We start from the raw sequence: 27,521 nt of genomic DNA on the forward strand, positions 1-27,521 counted from the left end.
TCCAAAACCGAAGCCATACAAATTGCCCCCCCTCACCAGGTCCAGTCATCCCCCATAACCACCACCTCCTTCTCCGGTCAAGACATCCCCCTCTCTACCTCTGTTACCAACCTCGGTGTGAAGCTGAACCCACACCTTACCTTTGTAAACCACATCAAACATCTGTACAAAAGTTGCTTTTTCCTAATAAAGAACATATCTAAACCCCTTCCTCACTTTCTCAGATGCAGAAAAACTCGTCTACGCCCTAATCTCCTCCAGGCTCGACTACTGTAACAGCTTGCTCATCGGTATCCCCAACAAACACCTCCAGAAACTTCAATTCATTCAGAACTGTGCTGCCCGAACTCTGATGAAAACTTGCACAAACGACCACATCGCCCCTATTCTCCAGAACCTACACTGGCTTCCCATAACCTCAAGAATCAAATACAAGATTGTCCTCATCACCCACCTCTGCATCTACAGCAATGCCCCTCAATACCTCAAAGACCTGCTTACCCATCACTCATCCATCCGTAACCTCCGGTAACAAAGCACCAACCTCCTCTGTCAGCCACGTGCGGCCCCCATGGGAGACCGAGCCTTCTGCTCCGCTGCCCCCACATCTGGAACTCCCTCCCTGAAAACCTACGTCAACCCCAGTCTGTGGAAACTTTTAAAAAGGGGCTTAAAACCTTTTTGTTCAGGAAGGCTTTCCCTGGTCTTTTATAGATGTTTCTATTGTCTCTGTGCTTTTATGCTTTTACTTCTATTTTTTTGATTTGATTCCTTTTTGTTTATTTTGTTTGCTGGTTTCTGTAGAACTTTGAGATAATTTTATGAAAAGTGCTTTAGAAATAGAATCTATTAGTATTATTAACCGGATTCCCGGTACAGGACCGGGTCCACGTCGGGTGGGTCTCAGGAGGACTCACGCTCTCCCTGCTGGCTCCGACTCTGGCCAGGTCCTGGTCCGAGTGCTGCTGGTTCCAGCTGGAGCCGGTGGGCCCGGACATGCTGCGGCCCACTCCGGGGTACGCCCCGATCTGGCTGGACAGGCCCACCTGGGTCAGGTGGTGGAGCTGCGCACCTGGGGGGGACATTCAGGAGGAGGGGGTGTAAAACCTGTCGGCGGGACTGTTCTGCTACGATTCTGTGAGCGACAGGTGACGGTACCTGTGCTGCCTCCTACGGGTCGCGGTCTGGAGGACGAGGGCGGGTCCTCATACTGCCCCCTGGTGGAGTAAACCGACTCCTGCAGTTGGTCTCCGGTGGAAATGTACCCTCCGGAACCGAGACCCTGCCTGTTCAAGCAACACACAGAGTCAGTATCACCCGGGCCGAGCCCAGCAACCTGGAAATGAAAAACGTTCATGTAAAAAGTAGTGCTTTTCTGATTAATTACAGGATTTATAATTCATTAATCTAATTAATTGCATTTTAATCTCATATCTGCTAAAGGTCCCCAAATAAAGAATTTGAATTCTAGGACATTGCAAAATTGCAGTGCATGACTAATCAATTGAATAATCTAAGGGCCTGATTTACTAAGATCCTAAATAAAGAGTACTAAATTGCGTGTGCACTGAAAAAGTTTGCACGTGCTGTTGTTGTGTGTTTTGCAGGTGATCAACTAAGAATGCTTGCGCAATTGATAACAGGCGCAAACAGTAGTATTTAAATGAGGTGTTGCGTGTCTTACGGTTTGCGCCATGGAGAGTCTGGATGGAAAGCAGGATAGTTGCAAACACAAAATGAAATTTGACGAGTTGGAGTTAGAGATATTAGTGGAAGAGGCAAATAAACACATTCATGAACTACAGCAAAGAAATTTAAACATTACCAAAAGAAACGCAATATGGGAGAAAATCTGCGATAGAATAAATGCAGTTGGTAAGACAAAAAGAACGGCAGATGAGGTTAAAAGAAGGTGGCAAGATATAAGGCGAAGAACTAAAGAAAAAGTGGCCTCTAATAAAACTTCGGCAAACAAGACAGGTGGAGGGCCTGCGGAAGAGATGCCTCTAACCAGCATTGAGCAGCAGGTGCAGCTCACCTTCTGCGAGGAGCAGATAACTGGGATATCGGGGTATGACACGCTAGAGCCTACTGCAGAACAGGCGCACAATAAGAAACACTTTTTTCTCCATGAAAACATGTGATTTATTTATTATCACAAATAAAAAAATGAATGTGCCTCCTGTGGCAACCTTTTGCTGAATAATACTCGATTTAACATTCAAATAAAATATTTCTCCTTTTGCATGTGGAGAATCCTCACCACAAGTTGAGCCATCCCCACCCCAGTCCTCAAATCAGGCACCAACAAGCATCCCTGCGTAATGCTGGGCAGATTAGCACCTTCCTTTCGAACGTATTAAATACAGACGCAATCACAATCCCTGCAAAAACTTTCAGGCTTGGTAAATCTCATTGCGTGTGGTAAATGGACCTATTTGCATTTTCCCCTCCCAGTATTTAGCGCTTTCTGGCGGGTACGCCCCGTATTGATTATTCATCAGGGCAAAAGTACTAACTGAACAGCGTGTGCTATTTTGCTCATTTGAGAGGCGCAGTCCTCTTTGCACGCTGTTAGTAGATCAGCTTGCACATTGGTTTGCGGGTGATGTCAAGTTTGCACACGTTTTTACGCACGCAAACCTTTAGTAAATCAGGCCCTAAGAAGGGAAGATTTGAAGGTTTGCCAACTTCTGTACTGTTATATTTTGGGTTTTGCGCAATTCACTACTTTTTATTTTTGCTATGATGGGAAATTTAAGTTTATTTTGGGGGTTTTTGAGCTCTGTGCCTTTCTTTATTTTGCTATGATAGGATATTTGAGTTTACTGATAATTCATTTCAAAGTCTTGAGCTTTGCTCTTTTTTTATTTGCTTTAACCAATGTAAGGTACCAGTAAAAGGGGTAGGTATATATAAGCCTTGCTTCTACCTACACCCTTTCGATTACAAATGTACCGAAATAAACATTCAACATTCAGATCTATCCCCACTAGTTCATATTCAGGGTCACAGTGGTCCTTTTGGAGGCTTGATGCTGTATGTATGTGGTTGTCTTTGATTTTATTGTCATCGCACAATACAATGAACCTGACCTCTGCAGCAGGCCCTGGATGGATGTGGGAGACATTCCCAGCTCGGCGTACCTCTGGGGGGGGACAAACAGAAGGAAGTAAGTTCAAAGCCACCGCCACTCCTGGCCCCCCGAGGGGGGGGGCTACGCCGGTGAGGACTCACCCCGCTCAGCCCGGCGCTGCTCTGCGAGGACGGCGACACCAGAGCGAAGGCGTCGTCCAGGAGCGAGTGCATCTGCTGCCGCGCCTCCTCGATGGAGGGCTGGGGGGGCATGTAGGGGGGCGGGGGCGGGGCCGGATCAAACACCTCATCTGTGGGGGAGGGACTTCCATGGTCCGGGGGGAGGTCGGGGTCCGACTGGAAGAGATGAGAAAGAAAACAGAGCTGATGCCCTGAGAGGTGCGTCTATACGAGGAGTCCCACAGGGATCAATAATAGATCATCTACACTTCATGTTTAATGTTTAGAACCCAACCCGTAGACCAGTAGTTGATATCAGATTTACTGGCGCCGCCTTGAGGCCATGAAGTTCATTATCCAGCTGGACGTTAAACTGTTTTGAGAACCCAGTCCAGTTGGGATCAGAACCACAACATAGTGATCAGCGATGCTCGGTAAGTCAACGGTTGGTCAACCCCACCATGACGTCTCCTGTGGTTCCTTGAACTAATTTCATTAAATATTCTCAAAAAAGAAACTGAAATTAAGTGTTTAATATTCTAAAACTCATTGGTGTAGCTTTATGGATTTGATCTTTTAAAGACCTGAACTCCACTTGAGAAAGAACAAATATTGCTGGGCAGGTGTAAAAATTTGATGAAATGATTTCTGGATTTATAAACTCAAAAAATTGTCTTAAAAAAGCAGAAACCTTTTAAACTCACGCAAATCTTTAACGGATAGCTTCCAAATTTGCAGCAAAATCCTGTCAGATCACGACACAAATGTAGTGCATTTGAGACGTCACCTAATCACCCTATTCCACCAAACCGGTTCCAGGGCTGGTTCTGGTTCACAACTGATTCAACTAGGAACCAGCTGAGAACCGGTTTGTTTTTCCACAGCTCGGTGCTAAGAGGAGCCACGTCATTACGTCGTTGCAAACGTCAGTTACGTCGCTGCGTTTGTGTGAAAGTTGCAGCAACAACAAGGTATCTGCTCTAACAGGACTTGGTCCACGTAGCTCCTCCGTGGAAACATCTCTAAAAGACAGGTTGTCTCCTCCTCAGACCCATGATGCTTTGCTGCATCCAGATTCATTCTTATTTGAAAATGTCTCCCTCTCCCAGTCTTGCTATTGCCGTTGGTCTTAACAACTCCGTCCCCTCCGCTTACGGTTCCTCTAGTCCAGCAAAGAGTTGGTGCTACCTTGGAACCGGAGCCAGTTCTTTGTCAGTGGAAACAGAAAGCCCGGTTCCAAACTCAGCACTGGCCCAGAACCAGAACCAGAACCAGCCTGGAACCAGTTTGCTGGAAAAGAGGCAAAAGTCCTTCACAGTAAAATACTTCAGGAGACTTTGGCGCTACACCAGTACAATTAACATATAAGACTGATAAAAGCCTGAAAGTTGAGGGTTTAGGTCTACAGTTAAATAAACGCGGTTAAAGGAAAACATTTAGAGGTTTTACCAAAGTAATGTTACTAACTGGGTTTGTTTGATGGCTAAATTTAGTTTGTCCCACCATGTAGGCCACATTGTTGAGTCCCGGGTACTTCCTGTAGGTGGCGCTGTGGTCGGTCAGCAGCCGGTCCCTGTCTGTGTCGGGGAGACTCCCCGGCCCCAGCTGAGGCCGCCGCCCCCGAGGAGAGCGCCTCCCCCTGGAGAAGAAACGTCACGGAAATGATGATTATCAAGAGTTCTAATGACCGCTCACCATTGGTTGTGACCATACGTAGGCCACGCCCCCTTATTATAATTATCATATTAGCCCGGATATAAGACGATCCTGATTATAAGACGACCCCCTCAAGTTTGAAAAAAGACTTTTTGAACACCAAATTAAATTTTTATACAGAAAATAATTACAGTACATCTGAAACAAATGATTATAACAATATATTCGAGAGAAAAAGCATGTTATTTTGCCTCATTCAAATCATCATCTTGAAGTTTGCATCATAACTTCTCCTCAGCTGCCGGTTAACCTGCCGATCTTAACCTGCCCACTTTTCTCCAGATTGTCGCTACGTTTCTCCATTTTCTGTTATCTCTTCTCTTATTTTCTTTTCTTCTCTTTCTTACCGCTATTTTTATTTTTATTCTTCGTGACAGGGGTTCGTACGGAAGAGTATTAGGGCAGGAGAAAAATACAAATAATATTTTAGAGGAGAAAGATTTTTTTTTCAATATGCACTTCGAGAAAAAAGTCGAAATTGTGAAGTTAATCAACGTTTTTGAATTAAATTGTCATTATGAACGTAACAGAATTAGGTCAGCTCAGAGAAGCTGACTGCTAGGTGTCACATTCTTATCACATGTTAACAGATGAGGGCTGCCCTTCCTGTGTTCCGTTAAGGGTTTGGGCTGTCCAACAACTGTCCCATTGTATTTTTAAGGTTTAAGGAGGTTTTGTCAGGGGGGTCGACTGACAGCCATCTCATTGTCTTTAAGTTGACCATCTCATGACAACAAAACCCCCTTGAACATTTCTTAAAAGGATGTCTGTTGCTCTGCACACCACAGATAAGTTACTTATTAACTGAAAAGTCATAGGTATGACTTTTCAACCATCATCTGATACCATGTCTGTGTGACCATCTGTTTCCTGTTTTTGTCAATTGTCCATCTATACATTCACTGTTCCAAATATGGTCATTCCTGTCATCTTTGCTGAATAAAAGCGCCAGCTCTGCAGAGAGCCAGTTGTGAGAAGGCCTGACGAGCTAAGAGGAGGGCCGTGTTGCCCTAAAAAGCTCCTCAAGACTTCTCTCCAACCTTCTGCAGAAGGCATTGAAACTCATTTCTGACGGTCTCTGGTGTCTTTTTCTAAGTTAATTAATGTATGTTGATGATTTAGGAACCCAACAAAATGTTGAGATTAATGTTGAAGTACAATTTCGAGAAAAAAGTCTAAATGTATTTCGTGGCCGACAGCCACGAGGTGTCGCCAGGTGAACTCTGACCTCTTTCTGGAGTCGGAGGGGGGGGGCGGCGAGGCGGCGTCCTGCAGGATGCAGTCCATGTGGTCGTGGGCGGAGCTGTAGAGCCGCTGCGCCACCGCGCTCTGGACGGGTCCGTCCCCGAAGGCGTCCATGATGTCGTCCATGGAGGGGAACTCGCACTGGCCGCGGCGTTTGGCGCGCTGCCGCAGCTTGTTCCGGTGGTGCTCGATCTCCGACTTGTGCCTGAGCGCCACCTGGTGACACGGGGACAGGGGGACAGGGGGAAACGGGGACAGGTTAGCCCGGGCCCGGGTGGCGGGGACGGCCCGCCGTTGTACACACCTTCTCCGTGAGGGAGGGGCTGGACTGGGGGGCGGCGTGCAGCGGGGGGCTCGGCCGCGGCTGCATGGCGATGAGCTGCACCTTGTTGGCCTGGCGACGCGTTCCGTCCGACGAGCCGCGGGACAGACGGTCCACGTGGTCGAAGATGGAGGACGAGGACAGGAGCTCCTCTGGACCGCTGCCGGACGGACCTGCCGGGAGAGGTCAAAGGTCAGGGAGAGGTCAATGGTCAGAGGTGGAGCTGCCGGGGGAGGTCAAAGGTCAGGGAGAGGTCAAAGGTCAGAGGTGGAGCTGCCGGGAGAGATCAAACATAGACATATATATGTAGACGCCTCATAGACTGACGCTGCCTATTGGAACTGACGTTCAGCGCGGCCGCCATCTTGGATGGGTCTCCAATGCGCCCCCAGTGCATTTATTTCTACTGAGGAAGGTTTTATCCCCGACTACAATAATCAATAACTCCCCGAATTTTTACCCGATTTTTACACGGTTTGGTTTGTTACAAACGTCAGAGATTTAGTTATGATACAGAACGCTGTCACACATTAAAAATACGTACTTTTATGCTGAAAGGCTTTGTATTGTGTTCTTTAACAAAGACATAGGCTATGGTATGGCATACTGAAATGTATAAATTAATTTTAATTTGATTAATTTTCATTAATTTTATATTTTAATAAAGAAACAAGTTTGATTGTTCATTTGAATTTATGAGTCATGAGCTGTCATTAGGCCATTATATGAAAGTTTTTATACATGTAATTTCATTCTGTAACACATATGCATACAAGCTCCCATATATACTGTACCAGCTCAGTACATTTTTTAAAGGCCTGGAAAAGTAAGCGTTATAAATCCAGGTCGTACTGCGGCAAAAAATTGTATTTTAAAAAACTGGAAATCAAAAAAACCCCAGCACCCAAACAGTGGATCAATGAACTTGCATAATATAGCACTCCAGAAAAAATATGGTATTCTTTTAGAAAAAAACTTTGATCTTATTTGGGGACCCTTTTTTTTTTAATTTTTTGCCTTTATTGGACTAGCTAATGATCTGAATCATCTACTGCATTAATGAATGTATTTTTTCAGGACTTGATTATTTACTTTATTATGCATTTGCTCCAGTATTGTTATGCATATGTGAAAAGAAGCTAAATGATTTTGAATGATGTAATGTACTGACCATATGAGGGAAGGAAGGGGAGAGGGGTGTGTTATTGTATTTATTTATTTATTTTTTCTTTCTTTCTTATTAATATTATTTATTTATTTTTGTTTAATTATTGTTATGAAATGAATAATGATATTTCTATTGTTATTGTGAATCTTTTTTTTTTCTCTTATTGCCCTCAATAAAAATATCTATAAAAAAAATAAAGAAATAAATCCAGGTCATTCCAGGGTCTTATACTACCCTGCTAGGCTTGCAACTTGGGCTGGGGAGCTAAAACCCTTGAAAAAAAACTGTTTTGCAGCTTCTTGCGTGTGCTGGCTGTAACTCCAGTTGTAGTTAATTTTGCCTGGAGTGAGGAGACCCATCCAATATGGCGGCAACGCTGGATTACGTTCCAGCATTTCATGAGGCGTCTACGTATATATGTCTATGAGATCAAAGGTCAGGGAGAGGTCAAAGGTCAGAGATGGAGCTGCTGGGGGAGGTCAAAGGTCAGGGCCAGAAGACGTCAATAAATACAACTGATTAGTTTCATCATTTAAGTTTATGATGGCGAGATGGATGGAAGGATGGAAGGGGGAGAGGAAGAGAGGGAAGTAAGGAAGGATAGAAAGATGGAAGGAAAGAAGAGAGGAAGGAAGGATGGAGGAAAGATGGATGAAGGATGAAGGAGGCTAGAAAACGTCACGTACCCATCTTGGTCCTTCCTGCAGTCCGGAAGGAAGGAAGCAACGGAGAGAAAAGAGAAACTCAGATTCATGCTGCTCACCCATCCCTCATCCCTTATCCCTCCATCCCTCCATCCATATCCATCCTCATCCCTCCATCCTTATCCCTCCATCCCTCCATCCTCATCCATCCATCCATCCCTCATCCTCATCCATCCATCCATCCATCCATCCATCCATCCATCCATATCCATCCTCATCCCTCATCCCTCCATCCTCTCAGACCTTCTCTCTTTCCACCAACTTCCAACCTGCTCTCATCCCATCAGCCCAGGTGATGACATCACCGTGATGACATCGCCATGATGACATCACCGTGATGACATCACAGTGATGACATCGCCGAGCCTCTGACCGTTTTTGGGCGTCTTCCTGTGCTGCTTCCCCTCGCTGGGCGTGGCCACCGGCCTGGTGCTCTCCTCCGCCGACTCCCTGCCGCTCGATTGGTCGCTTCCTAGCGAGTCGCCGTCGGACGGGCTGAGCCTGAAGACCAATCAGAGATCGTTGTTGGTTTCAGGTTTTAGCACAAACAACAAACAGCTTTTTTAACCGGGTCTCCAAGGACCAACCGAACCGGGTCAGGATTCTGGTGGTTTTGTCCCAGACCTGAACATCTAACATTAAGGAGGAAAGGAAAGAAGAAAAGAAGGGTGGATAGATAAATGACTGGATGGATGATAGATGGGAGGAAGGAATCAAGGAAGGAGGGATGCATGGATGGCTGGATGAATGGATGGAGGGAAGAAAGGGAGGACAGGTGACAGATGGATGGACAGACAGGTGGAAGGAATAACAGACAAAATGAAAGGATGGAAGAACTAATGGACCAAAAAAAGGGAAGGGGATGATGGAGGGATGGATAGATGGAAAAATGGAAGAATGGACAGACAATGGACAGATAGAAGGCGATCCTGTCTGTCGAGGACGTTGAAGATGCCTTCATAATTGGATTTATGATAGCAGGATTTCTCCTAATCGGAGGGGGGGGATTCCTGGTCTACAGACAAACGCGTAAGTCGTCTACAGCTGTTTTGGCCCTTTCAGAGCTGCCGGACGTGGCTGATGGGATAGGCACGGCTATCAACATTCAGACTCTAACGCTGGGGGAGCAGAGCCATAAGCTGGATGCGATTCTTGAACAGAATCGCAGGCTGGTGGCGGTCTTTGAGCTCATTGGCAAGATGGAAAAGACCTTGGAGAAGTTGGAAGCTCGGCTTGTCGGGAATTGATCACAAATTCGTCTGTTTGGAGTCGCCATTGATGGACTAGAGACTAAAGGCAGACGGAAAATTACTGAGGCTGCCTGTTTGCAATATAATTGTTGATTTTATAATCTGGCCTTGACAGGGCGGTTTGGCCGATCGCTCTAGTCACAATCTCTCTGGTGGAATGTAAACAAGGGACTCTGCCCCCACTAACCCTCTCCTCTTCAGGAACATCTGTGGACCCTGTTTTCAGAACTGACGAGCCGACTGATAACATCAAGGACATTGGCTAAGGAGCAGCTCTGAGCGAAGTTCACGGACTTACCGCTTACACACACACTTGCTGATAACCACACCTCCCTCATTCTCAACGCCTTCCTCGGCCCCCCCTCTTATCAGCCCCCCCCCCCCCCCCCCCCCCCCCCCCCCGCCCCCCCAACGCAGTCTCCGAGTTTCGAGCGCCACGAAGATGCAGCGATCACCTGGATGTGCTGTGTTTCTCTTCCCCCCCCTATCCCAGTGTTACCCTTGGAAAAACAGGCGCACAATACCATTGTGTCGTTGCCGGTGTATCCGAAGTCAAAAACAGTTTTCTAAATTGCCTTAATAATGCCCTGATTCTGATTCTGATTCTGATGAATGGATGGATGGATGGATGGATGGATGGATGGATGGATGGATGGATGGATGGATGGATGGATGGATGGATGATGGATGATGGATGGATGGATGGATGGATGGATGGATGGAGGGATGGATGGATGGATGGATGTATGGATGGATGGATGGATGGATGGATGGACGGATGAATGGATGGACGGATGGATGGATGGACGGATGAATGGATGGATGGATGGATGGATAGATGAAGGTTTTCTTAAGGTGGAATTCGGGGATCTCTAAGTTTTACTGAAATTCAGTAAAACACGTTTAACCTGCAGATTAAAAGTTAATTCTCTTCTTCTCTCTTAAAAGTTCGGGTTCTGAACGCTGGATGTCGGACCGACCCCTAGGGGCGGTTCTGTGCAGGTTTTTGGTCGGACCTCGCCAGCGCTAGCGGCTAGTTCCGGTTGGCGGCGGGACTCTGACCTTCCCCTGCGGCGGCTGGACCGCGCCGCCTTGGTGGACGAGCCCTTGGACTTTGGCGTGTTGAGGTCGCCGGCGTCGGAGGGCGTGGCCTCCTTGGCGGGGACGGGCAGCGGGCCGGACTCCTGGATCACCATGATGTCGTCCTTGCTGTGCTGCCCCAGGTGCAGCTTAGCGAAGTCGAAGCCCTTGACGCTCGGCGCCTGAAGCTGCAGGAGACGAGAATCAGACGGTTCACGAACGCGGCGGCCGCAGCGCGAGACGGCGCCCCGCCCCTGGTGACCTCTGACCTTCTGCCTCTGCTGGATGGTGTTGATGGCGTCGGGCTGGAACTCCAGCTTCTCGGAGCCGCACAGCTTCCAGTAGAGGATGATGATGATGAAGACGGCCAGCAGGACGGGGACGACCACGCCCACAATCAGCCAGATGCTGCTGCTGGGAGTCTCCGCCGGAGGGATGGACAGGGTCTCCACCGCTGGACAGGTGAGAGGCAGGTGAGAGACAGGTGAGAGACAGGCGAAAAGCAGGTGAGAGACAAGTGTGGACAGGTAAGTAAGAGTTGAAAGGCAGGTGTGGACAGGTGAACGACGGGTGAGAGACATATGGAGCTAGAACAGTCTCATAATTCGCAAATGCACACACCGTTTCACAAATGCACAGGACAAAATTCACAAATGCACACACCGATTCGCAAATGTACACACCGTTTCACAAATGCACAGGACAATTCACACGTGTGTAGGATACAAATACAAATACAAATACAAATGTATTTCTGATGCACACACAAATATAACCTGATTTACAAACGTTTTTTTTTGTCTGTGAGCTGCGCTGGATTTGCGTGTGACTTTTGAGACTCCCCTGACGTGACTCGATCCACAAATATGTTTTTTTTTTAACACGGAAGGATCTGCAACCAATCAGATATCTTCCTTTGTTTCAGCCAATCATAAGAGCGCACCCAACGTGGGGGACGATTTACTCGTAAACCAATCAGATTAAAGGGGCAGATACACCTGCTGTTTGAACTGCGTTAGCGCCGTTCACTTAGAAAAATGATTAATATTTCGAGTTGTTGGAGTAAAGATAAATAAACAAGACAGCAACACAGGATGGAGAGGAGAGAACTGCTCACTGGTGTGGAAAGGTGAGAGACGGGTGAGAGACAGGTGTGGACAGTTAAGAGAAAGGTGAGAGACAGGTATGGACAATTGAGAGAAAGGTGAGAGACAAGTGTGGACAGGCTAAAGACAGGTGAGAGATGTGTGGTCAGGTGTGGAAAGGTGTGAACAGGTGAGAAACAGGTGAGATACAGGTGTTGACAGGTGAGAGACAGTTGAGAGACAGGTGAGGCAGGTGTGGACAGGTGAGACACAGGTGTGGACGGTGGTTCTTCATCAGCAAACATCAGAACCCAGTGGACTCACGTTGGGCCAGCGGTCTCTGGACTCGGTGTCCCAGGACGATGGCGGCTCTCTGAAGGTCCAGACGGTTCAAGGTGGCCGCGGTCGTCTCAGCCGGGACTCTCTCTCCCCCCGGACCCTCCACGAAGTAAAAGACCTCCAGGGGACGCTCTGGCCCCGACAGCTTGGACACCCGCACCACCTTCGACATGACAGAGGAGCTTTACTCGTTTACCTCAAAAATCTGTCCCTAGGTAACATCGTAACGTCACCGTTCCTAGGTAACGTGGCCGTCCTTCATAATATGACCTTCCCTAGGTAACATGACCGTCCCTCATAATATGACCTTCCCTAGGTAACGTGACCGTCCCTCATAATATGACCTTCCCTAGGTAACGTGACCGTCCCTCATAATATGACCTTCCCTAGGTAATGTGATTGTCCCTAGGTAACGTGATCGTCCCTAGGTGACGTTACCGTCCCTAGGTAACGTGACCTTCCCTAGGTAACATGACCTGTCTCTAGGTAACATGACCATCCCTCGTAACGTGACCGTCCCTAAGTAACGTGACCGTCCCTAGGTGTTAGAGGGAAAATATTTACTCATGATGTGGCCTGTTTGATTGTTTCTTTTATCTATCTGCTTTTCTCACCATTCTTTGCTGCATCATGTGAACCGTGTCAAGGTCGCCTCATCTGAATCCAATGTGCGATGATGTGATCCACAACACATCCACAGCACGCCTACTTCTTGATTGTACTCTGAAATCTACACCCTTTTCTTCTGTAAATACACACCCATTTTTACATGTCTTTAAATAAACTTTGCTGGGGGCAGGACCGTTGTAGTTCGCTGCTCGTGCGCCTACCCTTGCATGCAAGAAAAAAAAAAAAAAGAAATGTCTCAGCCTCTTTCTTCTGATCACTGTGTGTTTTTTTTCTCTCTAGCACTAGGTAACATGACCGTCCCTTGTAACGTGACCGTCCCTAGGTAACGTGACCGTCCCTCGTAACATGACCGTCCCTAACAAACATGACCATCCCTAGGTAACGTTACTTTCGCTAGGTAACATGACCGTCCCTCGTAACGTGACCGTCCCTAGGTAATGTGACCTACCCTAGGTAACGTGATCGTCCCTAGGTAACGTGATCGTCCCTAGGTAACGTTACCGTCCCTAGGTAACGTGACCATCCCTAGGTGACGTGACTGTCGCTAGGTAACATGACCGTCCCTAGGTAACGTGACCGTCCCTAGTTAACATGACTGTCCCTAAGTAACGTGACCATCCCTAGGTAACGTGACCGTCCCTAGGTAACATGACTGTCCCTAGGTAACTTGACCGTCCCTAGGTAACTTGACCGTCCCTCGTAACGTGGCCGTCCCTAGGTAGCGTTACTGTCCCTAGGTAACGTGACTGTCACTTGTAACATAGCCGTCCCTCATAACATGACCACCCCTCGTAACATGACCGCCCCTCGTAACATGACTACCCCTCGTAACATGACCGCCCCTCGTAACATGACCGCCCCTCGTAACATGACCGCCCCTCATAACATGACTGTCCCTTGGAGCAAATGTTGGACAGCGGTCTCCCCATTTTACGTCAATGAACAAGTCCAGGAACTGGTTGGAAAGTTCCCACCCTCTTACCGCAGACATCACCTCACGATGCCCATCGGTCCATCCAGCCTCTTTTCAGTTTCAGTAACGACGCCTGAAACGAGGACTGTGGACTTCGGTACCTCTCCCTCCAGACATCCTATAGAGCCATCTACTAACTAACCTGCTGAAAATGCAACTTGAAATGACGCGTTCGCAAGATCCGGTGCTGTCCTACATCCTTTAAAATAATAACCCCCCACAGATGTCGCTGTTGTGAAGCCGCAGAAATCTAAAGTGTTGTTGGAACCAGACAGCAAGTATGTTGGGATGTGCTGTACGGTGGCGACAAGGGCCAAACGCACTGCAACGGCCTAATGCGTCTCAGTTAAGGAAAACAGCTTCAAGTACAGAAACGATTCAAATTCACAAACTCAAAACGAGGTACAAAAAGAGGAACGTGGTGCAAATGAAAAAACGTGCTGCAAAAAAAAAAAGACAAATGCAACATCATCAAAGCGCTGCAAATAGAGAAACGATGCAAAGCACAGAACGATATAAAACAAGAAACCATCTTCAAAACAAGACTGAACCATGGTGTTTACATACATGGTTTAAACATACAGCGGGAACGGTAATGTGATATAATGTGGTTTAGATCACTGTACAACGCTGTACATTACGAGACGTTTCTTTATTATATTTTAACGTTACAGTCAGCTGTTCGGTCTCTCTCTACATCCCGTGTGTCTGTCCATTGAGCTGTTACGCCGAGAGCGCCCCCTGCAGGTTTGGTAACCGGTTATGAAGCGTTTTTCATTTGAAGAAGGTTTCTGGTTTTATATCGTTTTGTGCTTTGCATCGTTTCTCTATTTGCAGCGCGTTTGATGATGCTGTATTTGTCTTTGTTTTTTGCAGCACGTTTTTTCATTTGCAACACGTTCCTCTTTTTGTACCTCGTTTTGAGTTTGTGAATTTGAATCGTTTCTGTACTTGAAGCCGTTTTCCTTAACTGAGACGCATTAGGCCGTTTCAGTGCGTTTGGCCCTTGTCGGCCACCGTAGTGCTGCCCTCTGTGGGTGATCCGAGGACTGCACCTGTTCGTACCTGCAGGCTGTTGTTGCCCACGGCGGTGGCTCGTCTCCAGCGCCGCCTGCTGGTCTCCGTCAGCCCCTCCTCCAGCAGCAGCGCCAGACGCCGCTCCAGACGAGCCTTGAAGCTCCGTTCCACCACCAGCTGCTCCTGAACTCCCAGCAGCACTGAAAACAACGGCGAGGGCGGGTCACAACACAGGCTTCTCCCAGCATGCATCAGTGGCTCTACTCGGGCAGGACGGGAGGCTTGTTCGTACCTGTGCGGACCCAGGTGGAGCGCAGATGGTGCGACGTGTTCAGCTCGGGGTAGTGGAAGGCTGCGCACGACAAACAATCACGGTTAACAGGTTAAAGGGGGCGGGGCTTGTATCATGCGCGTGGCGGCGGCAGGGGGGCGTACGTTCGGCGATCTGCAGCGCAGGAAATCCAACGTAGAAGCTGAACTCCACCAGGCTGAGCTTCCTCAGGTGTTCGCTGACCTCTGACCCCGGCAGGTAGCCCCGCCCATCGCGCACCGCGAACGTGACCTCGACCGGCACCTTCTGGGCCGCCGACGCCGCCCGGGCCACGCTCATCGTGACGTTCAGCAGCTGTGGGAGGAGTTGGAGCCCGTTTGTAGTCACACCGCAGCAGTGCATGAACGAGTTCAAATGAACGCGTTCATTTCTGTGAGAACGTTAAACTGAACGGAACATATTGGCAAATAAAGAACTTGAACATGAACTTGTTCATTCTGCAGATCACGAACTGGAATTTGAACTGTTCAGATTATGAGTTTCAGCTTCACTGTTTAGGTCCAGTTATTACGGAATAATTCTTCACATTTCACCAGCGGGCGGCGGGCACATTTAAAACACTCGACAAGACGACGACTTCACACTACATTACCCACAATGCAGCGCACACACTATCCTAACACGGGGCACCATCTCCATGGCAACGGAAGCCCGAGCCCGGTGCAGTCTCTACATGACCAGTGAAGAGAGAGACGTTGCAGACGCAGCGTCAGATGATTATCCGCTTATAATTATCTGCAGGAATTTTACACATCGTCTCCCAAAGAGTCCGACGGTATAAATCTAACCTTTCTGTGCAAATTATATCCACCTGCGCTGAGAAAACAAATCAGAACGTCTGCCGTCAACTTCACATCTGAAACGTCATTTGGAGTTAAAGCATCCGTCCAGTGGGAGGAAATATCTGGAAGTCCTTGACAATCAAACAAAGTGATCAGGAAAGACCAAGAAGACCCAACAGCCCCAAACGACCCCAGTCCCACTGCTGCACCTTCAGGGGGTTGATTCCCCAGCAACAGATAGACAAACTGATAATGGACGGCATTGTTGGAGATTTACAGCCTCTGAGTAAAGTTGAAAAGCCACTCGGACAATACATGATTGTATACAGGGAACAGTTTTCGGATAGGGGGGCGTTTCATTCCTACTACTAGTTCAAAGTGAAAATGGTGAACTATGAATGTGAACTATTCATGTTTACACTATATTGTAGCAATCTCGTGCTACTGGGGTCGCCAGACAGGAAAGAGGAAAGAGGGTTTCGTGGAGAAATTCTCAACTTTTATTTGCACACAGACCGCAACGTGTATCCGTACACTCCGCAGCTCTGTGTCATCACTCTGAGCCCTTTGCTGGTGTGCAGCCGCTCTTTAAATACCCAGGCAGGGTGGAGAGATTGATTGGGCACAGGTGTGCCCAATCAGCTGGACCAGGCCCGCGCCACCTGTGTGCTGCTCCCCCGCAGACCACGCCCAATCCTCCACCCTGCCACATATTTGAACTGAACTTTGAACTAGTTCATGAGAAGTAGGAACTTGCACAACACTGCACTGCAGGAAGTGGACCTGAATGCCGCGGCGGGCAGGTGAGGCTCACCTGCACGGTGGCGTTCCCCGCCTCCTGCGTCCTCCGCCGCGTCTCGGCGTACGCCATCGCCAGCCCTTTCTCCACACGCTCGCTGAAGTTGCAGACCCTGACGTCCACGTGGGCGGGGACGAACTGCAGCACGGAGTGGACCTGGAACCTCAGGTCGGGGACGGCGTACAGCGGCGACACACCGGGGACGGGGCCCGTGCCGCGCGGCGAGCGCCGGAGGGCGTTGATGACCGCCATGGCGGTGAAGATCAGCGGGCCGGACGCCACGCGGAAGGCGAAGCTGGACGGGGTCCTGAGGAACTGGTGGGGGGGACAGGAGGGATGTCAGTCAGCATAGATAGATAGATGGATGGATGGATGGATGGATGGATGGATGGATGGATGGATGGATGAATGAATGAATGAATGAATGAATGAATGAATGAATGAATGAATGAATGAATGAATGGATGAATGGATGGATGGATGGATGGATAAATGGATGGATGGATGGATGGATGGAAGGAAGAAAGGGAGGACAGGTGACATATGGACAGACAGGTGGAAGGAAGAACTGACAGAATGAAGGATGGAAGAACTAATCACCAAATAAATGTTGGATGGAGAAAAAAAGGGGAGGGGATAATGGAGGGATGGATAAATGGAAAAATGGAAGAATGGACAGATTGATGAAACATGGATGGAAGCAAGGAATCAAGGACGGACCAATAAATGGATGGATGACAGATGGGAGGAAGGATATCAAGGAAAGAAGAATAGAAGGATGGATGGATAGATGGATGGATGGATGAATGGAATGAGAGGTGGATGGATGGATGGATGGATGGATGGATGAATGGAATGAGAGGTGGATGGATGGATGGATGGATGGATGGATGGATGGATGGAATGATGAATGGATAAGTGGATGGATGGATGGATGGATGGATGGATGGATGGGTCGGTGGGTGGGTGGATGGATGGATGGATGGATGGATGGATGGATGGATGGATGGATGGATGGATGGATGGATGGATGGATGGATGGATGGATGCATGGAGGGATGGATGGATGGATGGATGGAAACCACACCGGTGGGTCACGTGACTTACCTGCAGCTCCACCGACCGGTTGAACTCGCGCCTCAGAAGCTCTCGGACCTGACTGAACCCGGCCGACGAGCCCTTGGAGTTGACTGCTCACAGAAACACAACGGCAAGCGGGAAAGACACAAGCAATGGTGTTAGAGAAGGAACTCTGGTTCTGGATCTCAGGCATCACATGACCTGCACCTACGTAGATTTTCAATGAAAATTATGACTAAATATCGTCGTCAACAAACCTTTATCACCTGAGGGAAAACGAGACGAGACGCAATGAAAATGCTGGTCATGTGACGATAACAATAATTAAATATATAATGCAATATCGTAGAGGAATAAAAACCAGACTAAAATGTAGATTACAAAATAAAAACTGCTAAAATGTGTCATTTTCGTTGACCAAAACCAGACGAAATGTTCTAAGAAAGATCCTATCCTATATACATTTTTTAAGTTATTTCCTCTGGTTTAGTTTTTAAACCAGTTTAGTCTTTAGATCTTTGGATCCACTTTCCTACATAGACGCGGAAAAGAAAACCCAATGTGTCGTCGAAAAAGAAAAAGATGGGGAGAAATCTGGAAAAATAAATATGTTGTAAACTCAAATTAGAGTCTTCTGTATCTGGAATGAATGTATTCTTGAGTCTATAAGGTAACAATAATATAATAATAAGATAACCTTGTTTGAATTGTAAAATGGGTTTGACTAAATACAATCTTTGACTAAAACTAGACTAGTTACTAAAGCTACCAGCTACTGATACTACCAGTTACTAATGCTACAGCTACTAAAGCTACTAGTTACTGATGCTACCAGTTACTAATGCTACAGCTACTAAAGCTACTAGTTACTAATGCTACAGCTACTAAAGCTACTAGTTACTGATGCTACCAGTTACTGATGCTACCAGTTACTGATGCTACCAGCTGCTGATGCTACTAGTTATTAATGCTACTAGTTACTAATGCTACTAGTTACTGATGCTACAGCTACTAAAGCTACTAGTTACTAATGCTACAGCTACTGATGCTACTAGTTACTGATGCTACCAACTACTAATGCTACAGCTACTAAAGCTACTAGTTACTAATGCTAAAGCTACTAATGCTACTAGTTACTAATGCTACTAGTTACTAATGCTACTGCTACTAATGCTACGAGTTACTAATGCTACGAGTTACTAATGCTACAGCTACTAATGCTACTAGTTACTAATGCTACTAGTTACTGATGCTACAGCTACTGATGCTACCAGTTACTAATTCTACAGCTACTAATGCTACAGCTACTAAAGCTACTAGTTACTAATGCTACAGCTACTAATGCTACTAGTTACTAATGCTACTAGTTACTAATGCTACAGCTACTAATGCTACGAGTTACTAATGCTACTAGTTACTAATGCTACAGCTACTAAAGCTACAGCTACTAAAGCTACTAGTTACTAATGCTACTAGCTACTGATGCTACTAGTTACTGATGCTACAAGTTACTAATGCTACCAGCTACTGGTAAAATGGTCCTGGACAATTCTGACTAAAATAAGACTAAAATGCTCAGACTTTTAGTCGACTGAAACTTGAACGTGACTAAAACTAATAAAAACTAAAATGATAGCTCAACCCTAAAACTAGACTAAAACCTGAAACAGACTGACAACAACAACACTACCTGCGCCGCTCTTACCGACTCGGACCAGGTACATCTCTGGCTTGGTGACGTTGCACAGGTACTGCCTTGTGGGCGGGGTCTGGCCCGCCCTGGGCGTGGTCACCGGCGGCGCTCGGGTCAGGCTGATGGCGGTGAAGCGGGTGGTGGTGGCGGCAGTCGTGGTGGTCGTGGTGGTCGGGATCTTCGCCGGCTTCTCCGTGACCACTGCCGGTTTACCGGGGGGGGTGGGCCGCGGTCCCGGCGGGGGGGGGGCGGAGCGCCCGGCCGGTCGTGTTGGCCGGCGGGCGAGGAGGGTATCTACCTGGGACCGGACCGCGGTCTTTGGGGGGTGGAGCGGGACGAGGAGGTGTGGGGGGCGGTTTCGGGGTTGGTGATGCAGGAGGGGGCTTCTCTCTCTCCGGCAGAGTGGGCGAGCGAGTGAGAGGCGGGGTGGGCTCTGGTGGGCGGAGCTTGGGTTCGATTCCTGGGGGAGGACCAGGGCTGGAGGTCGGGGTTGGAGGAGGATGAAGAGATTGGGTCGATGTGGGTTTGATGTCAGCTCCGTCCAACTGGTCCCTCTCTCTCTCCCTCTCTCTCTCCTTCACTCTCTCCCTCTCTTTCTCCTTCTCTCTCTCCCTCTCCTTCTCTCTCTCCCTCTCTCTCTCCCTCTCCCTCTCCCTCTCCCTCTCCCTCTCTCTCTCCCTCTCCCTCTCCCTCTCCCGGGCCACCAGGTTGGTGTAGTACTCCAGGCTGTTCATGTCCGGCAGCAGCACCTCCGTCGGCTCCAGTGGGGCCAGGTCCTCCGGGTCGTAGTCCTGGTCCCAGGGGGGGTAGCCCTCAGAGTGGGGGGGGTGGAGGGTCAGGGAGGAGAGCGGGAGGGTGGGGCGCAGGGGGAAGGCCGTGTCGTAGGACGCCCAGTCCTCGGCGGCGTCCCAGGGGTGGCTGGGCAGCGGCGTGGCCAGGCCCAGCTCCTCGCCGTCGGGGACGATGAAGGACAGCGTCTCCAGGTAGTCCCCGGACCCCCAGGGGTCCTGCTCCCAGGGGGGCGGGGGGGTCAGGGTGGGCTGGCTGTGGGGCGGGAGGGGCGGGGCCAGGCTGGGGGACAGGAGGTCTGGGGGTCGCAGCAGGAGGTGGATGCCCTGGGCGACGGAGTCCTGGTCCTCGGCGGAGCCTGCGCCGCCGCCGTTACCACGGTAACCGGAGTCCGAGGGCCAGCTGGGGGGGAAGGGGGGCGATGGCGACGAATAATGTGAAGAAGACTCTGCTGTCCTGTTGAAGACCAGCGCACCTGCGGGAGGAGGGGGGGACAACATTAACCATCACTGAACAGTGACGCCCCATCAAACTTGACGGAGACGTGTTCATGTACTTTCAGTAGTCTTAGGCCCTGTCCCAATACTCCCACTACCCCTCGTTTTCATCCCTACCCCTAAATTTTGCGCGTTCCCGTGAGGGTAGTGGTGTCCCAATTCCTCTTTTCACCTAGGGGTAGTGACGAAAAGTAGTGTAGTTGCTATGAATCTGTTCCTACGGATGTAGGGATTTCTGATCCTCACTAGTTGATCTAGGGACAAAAAAATTTCCCAGAATGCTTTTCGTCATCATTTGCCGACTGAATCAAAAAAAAAAACATGGCAGACATTTCTTATTTTTTAGTGAATAAAATCAATATTTTGAGTTAGTTTCTGCATGAAAATGCGTTTTGATTACATTTCTAGCGAGAAATATATATTTTACTTTCATAATATTCACTCAGTGAATGTACATAATCACTCGTTTGCCCGTTGTTCACGAAGATCACGCCAGAATAAAGGCTGATTTATGGTTCCGCGTTACACCAACGCAGAGCCTACGGCGTAGGTTACGTCACCTACGCCGTAGGCTCTGCGTTGGTGTAACGCGGCGAGTCCAGGTTGGGGATCTTAACGGTTACTTTTACACCTGAAAAAATATTAAAACTTAATAAAGTGGCATATTAACAAGCTACAGCTGAAATTATAACAGCTTTTGGCTCTCAGCTTCCTGATTTTAGGGGTGGTGCTGAAAGTAGGAGTAGTGGGAGTATTGGGACAGGCCCCTGGGAAGATTTCAAGTGCCCTCAAATCTGTCCCTTCTTTTTTAGGGGTAGTGATAGAAAGTAGGGGGAGTATTGGGATTGGGCCTTAATGAAGCTGCATATGTAAACATTGTGTTGTTCACACCAGGATTTAAAGGACTGGTACCGTCATTCATCCATGCATTCATTCATGCATTCATCCAATTATCCATTCATTAATTCATTCATCTATTCATTCATCCATCTATCCATCCATCATCCATTCGTTCATTCATCCATCAATTCCTTCATGCATTCATTCATTCAAACCTGACCGCCCGATCAAACCTGAGACCTGAGACTCACGATGCATGGATGGATGGATGGATGGATGGATGGATGGATGGATGGATGGATGAATGGATGGATGGATGGATGGGTGATCCATAAATGGATGGATGGATGGATGGATGGATGGATGGATGGATGGATGGATGGATGGATGGATGGATGGATGGATGGATGGATGGATGGATGGATTCAGATTCAAACGACTTCTTTAATCCCTTGTTTGGGAGGTTCCCTCAGGGAAATTGACATCTCCATCTCACTCACTCAGCACTGTCATTTACAAATCAAACACGCCAAAAACCAAACACCCATATAAATACAAAAAGATAAAAAAATAAAAATAAAAAGTGCAGTGCCATAAACAGAATTATATAGAATATGAATTGAAAAGAAATAAATGTTATGAGATAAACCTGACCCTGATCAAACCTGATAAATGAATGAATGAATGAATGAATGAATGAATGAATGAATGAATGAATGAATGAATGAATGAATGAATGATGGTACCAGCCTTTTAAATGCTGGTGTCAACAACACAATTTTTACAGATGCAACTTCATAAAAACTACTGAAAGTACATGAACACGTCTCCCAGGCTGAAGGATTCAAATCAATAATAGATTGATTGATCTGTTTCCTCGTGTTTATGATATATGATTTAACCGTCTCAAACTGAAATGTACAAATGTTGTCCTTATGTAATGTTAATCTTTTCCTGTTTTTATTCCTTTGTTAATCTCCTTGTTTTCATCGACCGTGAAATAAAACCATGGTAATCCGGCGTCGTCTGTTACTGCAGGTGAACGTCAGGTTGATGATCCAAGTCAGATTAACTCCAGCAGCAGCTTCCTGTTTCTACCACTGCTCTTTCCCTCCTCACCTCCTCTGCAGTCTCTTTAAACCTGTTTGTATTTCTGCTGCACGCACGCACACACACACACACACGCACGCACACACACACACACACACACACACACACACACACACACACACACACACACACACACACACACACACACACACACACACACACACACACACACACACACACACACACACACACACACACACACACACACACACACACACACACACACACACACAGCCTTGACTGGGGTTCTTTCATCTGGTCTTGACTTTGTTGCCGTGGTGATGCCCTGCTTTGTGGCAGCATCACGTGAGGAATGGAGACCAGTCATTGGTATTCAGGAGTCATCACCCTCTATCATACACATGGATAGATAGATAGATAGATAGATAGATAGATAGATAGATAGATAGATAGATAGATAGATAGATAGATAGATAGATAGATAGATAGATAGATAGATAGATAGATAGATAGATAGATAGATAGATAGATAGATAGATAGATAGATAGATAGATAGATAGATAGATAGATAGATAGATAGATAGATAGATAGATAGATAGATAGATAGATAGATAGACAGACAGACAGGTCGGTAGGTAGGTAGGTAGTGACAGGAACGTACAGTGACTGGTCCAGACAACATTAAAGTTCTGTGGCCGGCCCAAAATAGCCCCAGAACCTTCTGCTACAAAACACCAGTCAGCGTGAAAGATGCTGCTCACATAAAACTTTAATTGAACACATCGGCGAAGTCCTGGGTTCATCAAGCGCAGATGCAGCAGAGGGACTGAAACGGGATTGTTACTCATCCATCATTCATCCTATGGTGGTTCCATCACTTCACTGCCGCTTTCAGCGGTGCCAATACCACCAGAACAAGCCCCTGAAGGGGTGGGAGGGACGGGGTCCTTCAGGGATCCCCCCTGTCCTCAGGAACCTTGTAGGACATCCCAGAGGAACATTACAACAACCCCTAGCCTTTTAAGGATATTTCCAACCCACCAAGGCTCTACAGATGGTCCTAAAGGTTGAATACAAGGGATGGAAATGATGTACAGATTAAACCAGATTATACCAGTCACAGCTAAATGAAGAACCCGTCTATGTTTAAAACAACTGCAGCCATGAAAAACTCAAGACACCTGCTTCAGAGGTGGAGTTTGATTTGTCCCAGATACCAAAGAATGCACTGGACCACACTGGACCACACTGGACCACACTGGACCACACTTGGACCACACTTAGACCACACTTGGACCACACTGGACCACACTAGACTACACTGGACCACACTGGACTACACTGGACTACAATGGACCACACTTGGACCACACTGGACCACACTTGGACCACATTGGACCAAACTGGACCACACTGGACCACATTGGACTACATTTGGGCCATACTGGACTACACTGGACCACACTGGACCACACTGGACCACATTTGGACGAAACTGGACCACACTGGACTACACTGGACCACACTGTACCACACTTAGACCACACTGTACCACACTTAGACCAAACTGGACCCCACTTGGACCACGCTGGACCACACTGGACTACACTGGATCATACTGGACCACACCGGACTACAATGGACTACAATGGACCACACTGGACCACACTGGACTACACTGGACCCCACTGGAACACACTGGACCACACTTGGACCACACTGGACTACACTGGACCACACTAAGACCACACTGGACCAAACTGGACCAAACTGGACCACACTGGACCACACTAAGACCACATCCGACCACACTTGGACCTAACTTGGGCCACATTGGACCATACTGGACTACACTGGACCACACTTGGACCACACTGGACCACACTGGACCACACTTGGATCACACTGGACCACACTTGGATCCCACTGGACCAAACTGGACCAAACTGGACCAAACTGGACCACACTGGACCACACTAAGACCACACTGGACCACACTTGGACCACACTGGACTACACTGGACCACACTGGACTACACTGGACCACACTTGGACAACACTGGACTACACTTGACCATGTTTTGACCACACTAGACCACATTGAACCACACCTGGACCACACTGGATCACAATGGACCACACTGGACCATGTTTCGACCACATTGGAACAAACTGGAACACACTGGACAAAACTGGACCATACTGGACCATATTGGACCCACACTTACGGGCTCTGGGCCACATCTGGTTCATACAACACTTCCCAACCCCAAATTTGACCCAGTTCCTGAACTTTGGGACATTTCTGGCCCACTTCACTGTGCCGTAACAAACTGTAAGAGCCAAAAGTAGCCAAACTAGACCCAAATATGTGTGTTATCTTGGTTCTGGGCTACTGGAGGGAAAATAAATAGTTGTGATAAATAAATAGATGTGATAAATAAATAGATGTGATAAATATGTACTCATGTGCATCGCATTCAGTACTGAATTTACACACTTAGGGCCCGATTTACTAAAGGTTTGCGTGTGTTAAAACGTGTGCAAACTTGACAGCACCCGCAAACCAAAGTGCCAGCTGATCTACTAACAGCGTGCAAAGACGACTGCGTCTCTGAAATGTGCAAAATTGCACACGCAATTCAGTTAGTACTTTTGCCCTGATGAATAATCAATATGGGGCGTACCCGCCAGAACGCGCTAAATACTGGGAGGGGAAGATGCAAATTGCTCCATTTACCACGCGCAATGAGATTTACCAAGCCTGAAAGTAATTGCGCGTATTGTGATTGCGTCTGTATTTAATACGTTCCAAAGGAAGGTGCTAATCTGCTGCTGCTGTTATTGTGGCAAGGAGGCGACATCCAAAATCAAAGAATACGCAGAGAGAGAGTCTTTATTCTGCTGCATGCTATTTTAAAAATGGTTGCACAAGTTTTATTAAAGGCCACTTTTTCTTTAGTTCTCCGCCTTATATCTTGCACCTTCTCTTATTGTGCCCCCCTCCACTCGCCCACAAGCAGGCCAAGCCTTTGTGCCAAAACTTTGTATTTTATTGATTACTTATCTTATTTAACGTGAAATCATCCTTCGTAAATTACATTTAATTAAAACCCGTGCTTATTAATCACAAAACACAGGTTAAAAATCATGACCAAATCCGCTCCGACCCGCTGTCAGTGATCAGCGCAGAGACTGCAGCTTCGCCTGAATTATGCTTCTGCGTTAAATCGACGGCGTAACCGACGCGTAGGGTCGCGGTGCGGTATGCGTCGGTTCTGCGTTGGTGAAACGCGGAACCATAAATCAGCCTTTAGTGTGCGCTGTTCTGAACACTTCTCTTCTCTTCTTGCCATATGCTGGTCCCGTCTGTCACACATTTACTGTCAGTGTTTGCTATATAATATATAATATTTGCAATATACTGTGGACATCTGAATAAAAACTTAACTCATAAATAGATGAATCAAAGCGCTCTCCAGCTCTGTATCTGATGTCTTTTTCTCCTCAGATCATGCCGAGCACCGCCGGGTCACGCAAACCCGACCAATTCAATATTAAAATAAAATTCAGTCCTGTGGCCCGTTTTTCTATTTCGTATTTTTGATCTGTGCCTAAAATTGAAATGTGAAAAACCAGACGTTTTTCCGTTTTTTGTCTTACCAACTGCATTTATTCTATCGCAGGTTTTCTCCGATATTGCGTTTCTTTTGGTAATGTTTAAATTTCTTTGTAGTTCATGAATGTGTTTATTTGCCTCTTCCACTAATATCTCTAACTCCAACTCGTCAAATTTCATTTTGCGCTTGTGACTTGTGACTGTGCTTTGCTTTCCATCCAGACTCTCCATGGCGCAGAGTTTGCCCTCGCAACACCTCATTTAAATACTGCTGTTTGCACCTGTTATCAATTGCGCAAGCAATCTTAGTTGATCACCCGCAAACCACGTAACAACAGCACGCGCAAACTTTTTCAGTGCACACGCAATTTAGTACTCTTTATTTAGGATCTTAGTAAATCGGGCCCTTAATGTAAAAGAGTGTTTTTGTTATCTTGGCTGTGCTGCAGCTCTTTTGCGGTGAATGACAGACAAATGTGCTAATATTATTCTTTTTGACGTAATAACAAGTATAAATGACAATTAGACTGAAAACTAAAATCTGCTGAACGTGAAACGTGCTAATCAAATCAGACTCAGAGGAAGCAACCGTTTACCTGCAACAGGTGAGGCCATGGTTGCCGTGGATACCAGGGCGCCGCCCACCAGCAGCATCACACTAAGCGTGCGCCTGCACACCAGGGTTCTGAGGTCCATCCCGGTCCGGATCCTGGAGCCGTCGCCCGGCGGGATCGCGGGGTCCGTCGTCCTCAGAGGACCACCAGCGGGACGGGGGCGCAGCGAGCCGAGGGCCGGTCAGGAGGTCCTGCAACACCAGAGAGCAAGAGATCAGCAGCTGATCGGTGATCAATACCGCCTGCTCCTGCAGGCTGAAGGGCTGGAGGGCCATGGTTTTGATTTATTAGACCTGTTACCTGTTTGGTTTAAGTTTCAGTCATGCTTTACTTGTAATCTTTTTTCTGGTTTGACTCCTGTTTTGCGTTTAGGGCTACTTCCTGTTTTATTTCTAAAATCTGTTCCCTTGTGGTCAGCTGTGGGGTGACTTCCCTTGTTCCCTCTGCTGCTTGTGTGTAGTGGTTAGTTTTGTGTGTTGTTTAGTTTGGTCCTCCAGCCTCTCGGTCTCCTGCGTCTTGACCTTCGAGTCCGGTATCGTAACACTTAGAACCACCCTGTGTAGTAACCCAACCTCTGACGAGATGGAGCAAATGAATGGGCTTCGTTAACAAAGGAGCGA

The 27,521-nt window shown here is 47.5% G+C and overlaps 1 protein-coding gene across 1 annotated transcript in view; it reads right to left on the minus strand.

Moving 5' to 3' along the window:
• The window catches only part of si:dkeyp-27e10.3 (UPF0606 protein KIAA1549), a 38,107-nt gene that overhangs the window by 6,196 nt on the left and 4,390 nt on the right, over positions 1-27,521 (minus strand). The window contains 21 exon segments of the mRNA XM_061714778.1: positions 918-1,072; positions 1,159-1,286; positions 3,096-3,153; positions 3,156-3,432; positions 4,759-4,894; positions 6,200-6,432; positions 6,521-6,711; positions 8,393-8,407; positions 8,784-8,911; positions 10,723-10,928; positions 11,010-11,194; positions 12,150-12,327; positions 14,833-14,984; positions 15,077-15,136; positions 15,220-15,409; positions 16,712-17,011; positions 17,804-17,886; positions 19,482-19,681; positions 19,683-20,083; positions 20,174-20,733; positions 26,884-27,092. Coding sequence (XP_061570762.1) covers positions 918-1,072; positions 1,159-1,286; positions 3,096-3,153; positions 3,156-3,432; positions 4,759-4,894; positions 6,200-6,432; positions 6,521-6,711; positions 8,393-8,407; positions 8,784-8,911; positions 10,723-10,928; positions 11,010-11,194; positions 12,150-12,327; positions 14,833-14,984; positions 15,077-15,136; positions 15,220-15,409; positions 16,712-17,011; positions 17,804-17,886; positions 19,482-19,681; positions 19,683-20,083; positions 20,174-20,733; positions 26,884-26,983 — 3,936 coding nt within the window. The 5' untranslated portion in view covers positions 26,984-27,092.

This window comes from Cololabis saira, chromosome 23 (genome assembly GCF_033807715.1).
Source record: "Cololabis saira isolate AMF1-May2022 chromosome 23, fColSai1.1, whole genome shotgun sequence".
NCBI classification, from domain to species: domain Eukaryota; kingdom Metazoa; phylum Chordata; class Actinopteri; order Beloniformes; family Belonidae; genus Cololabis; species Cololabis saira.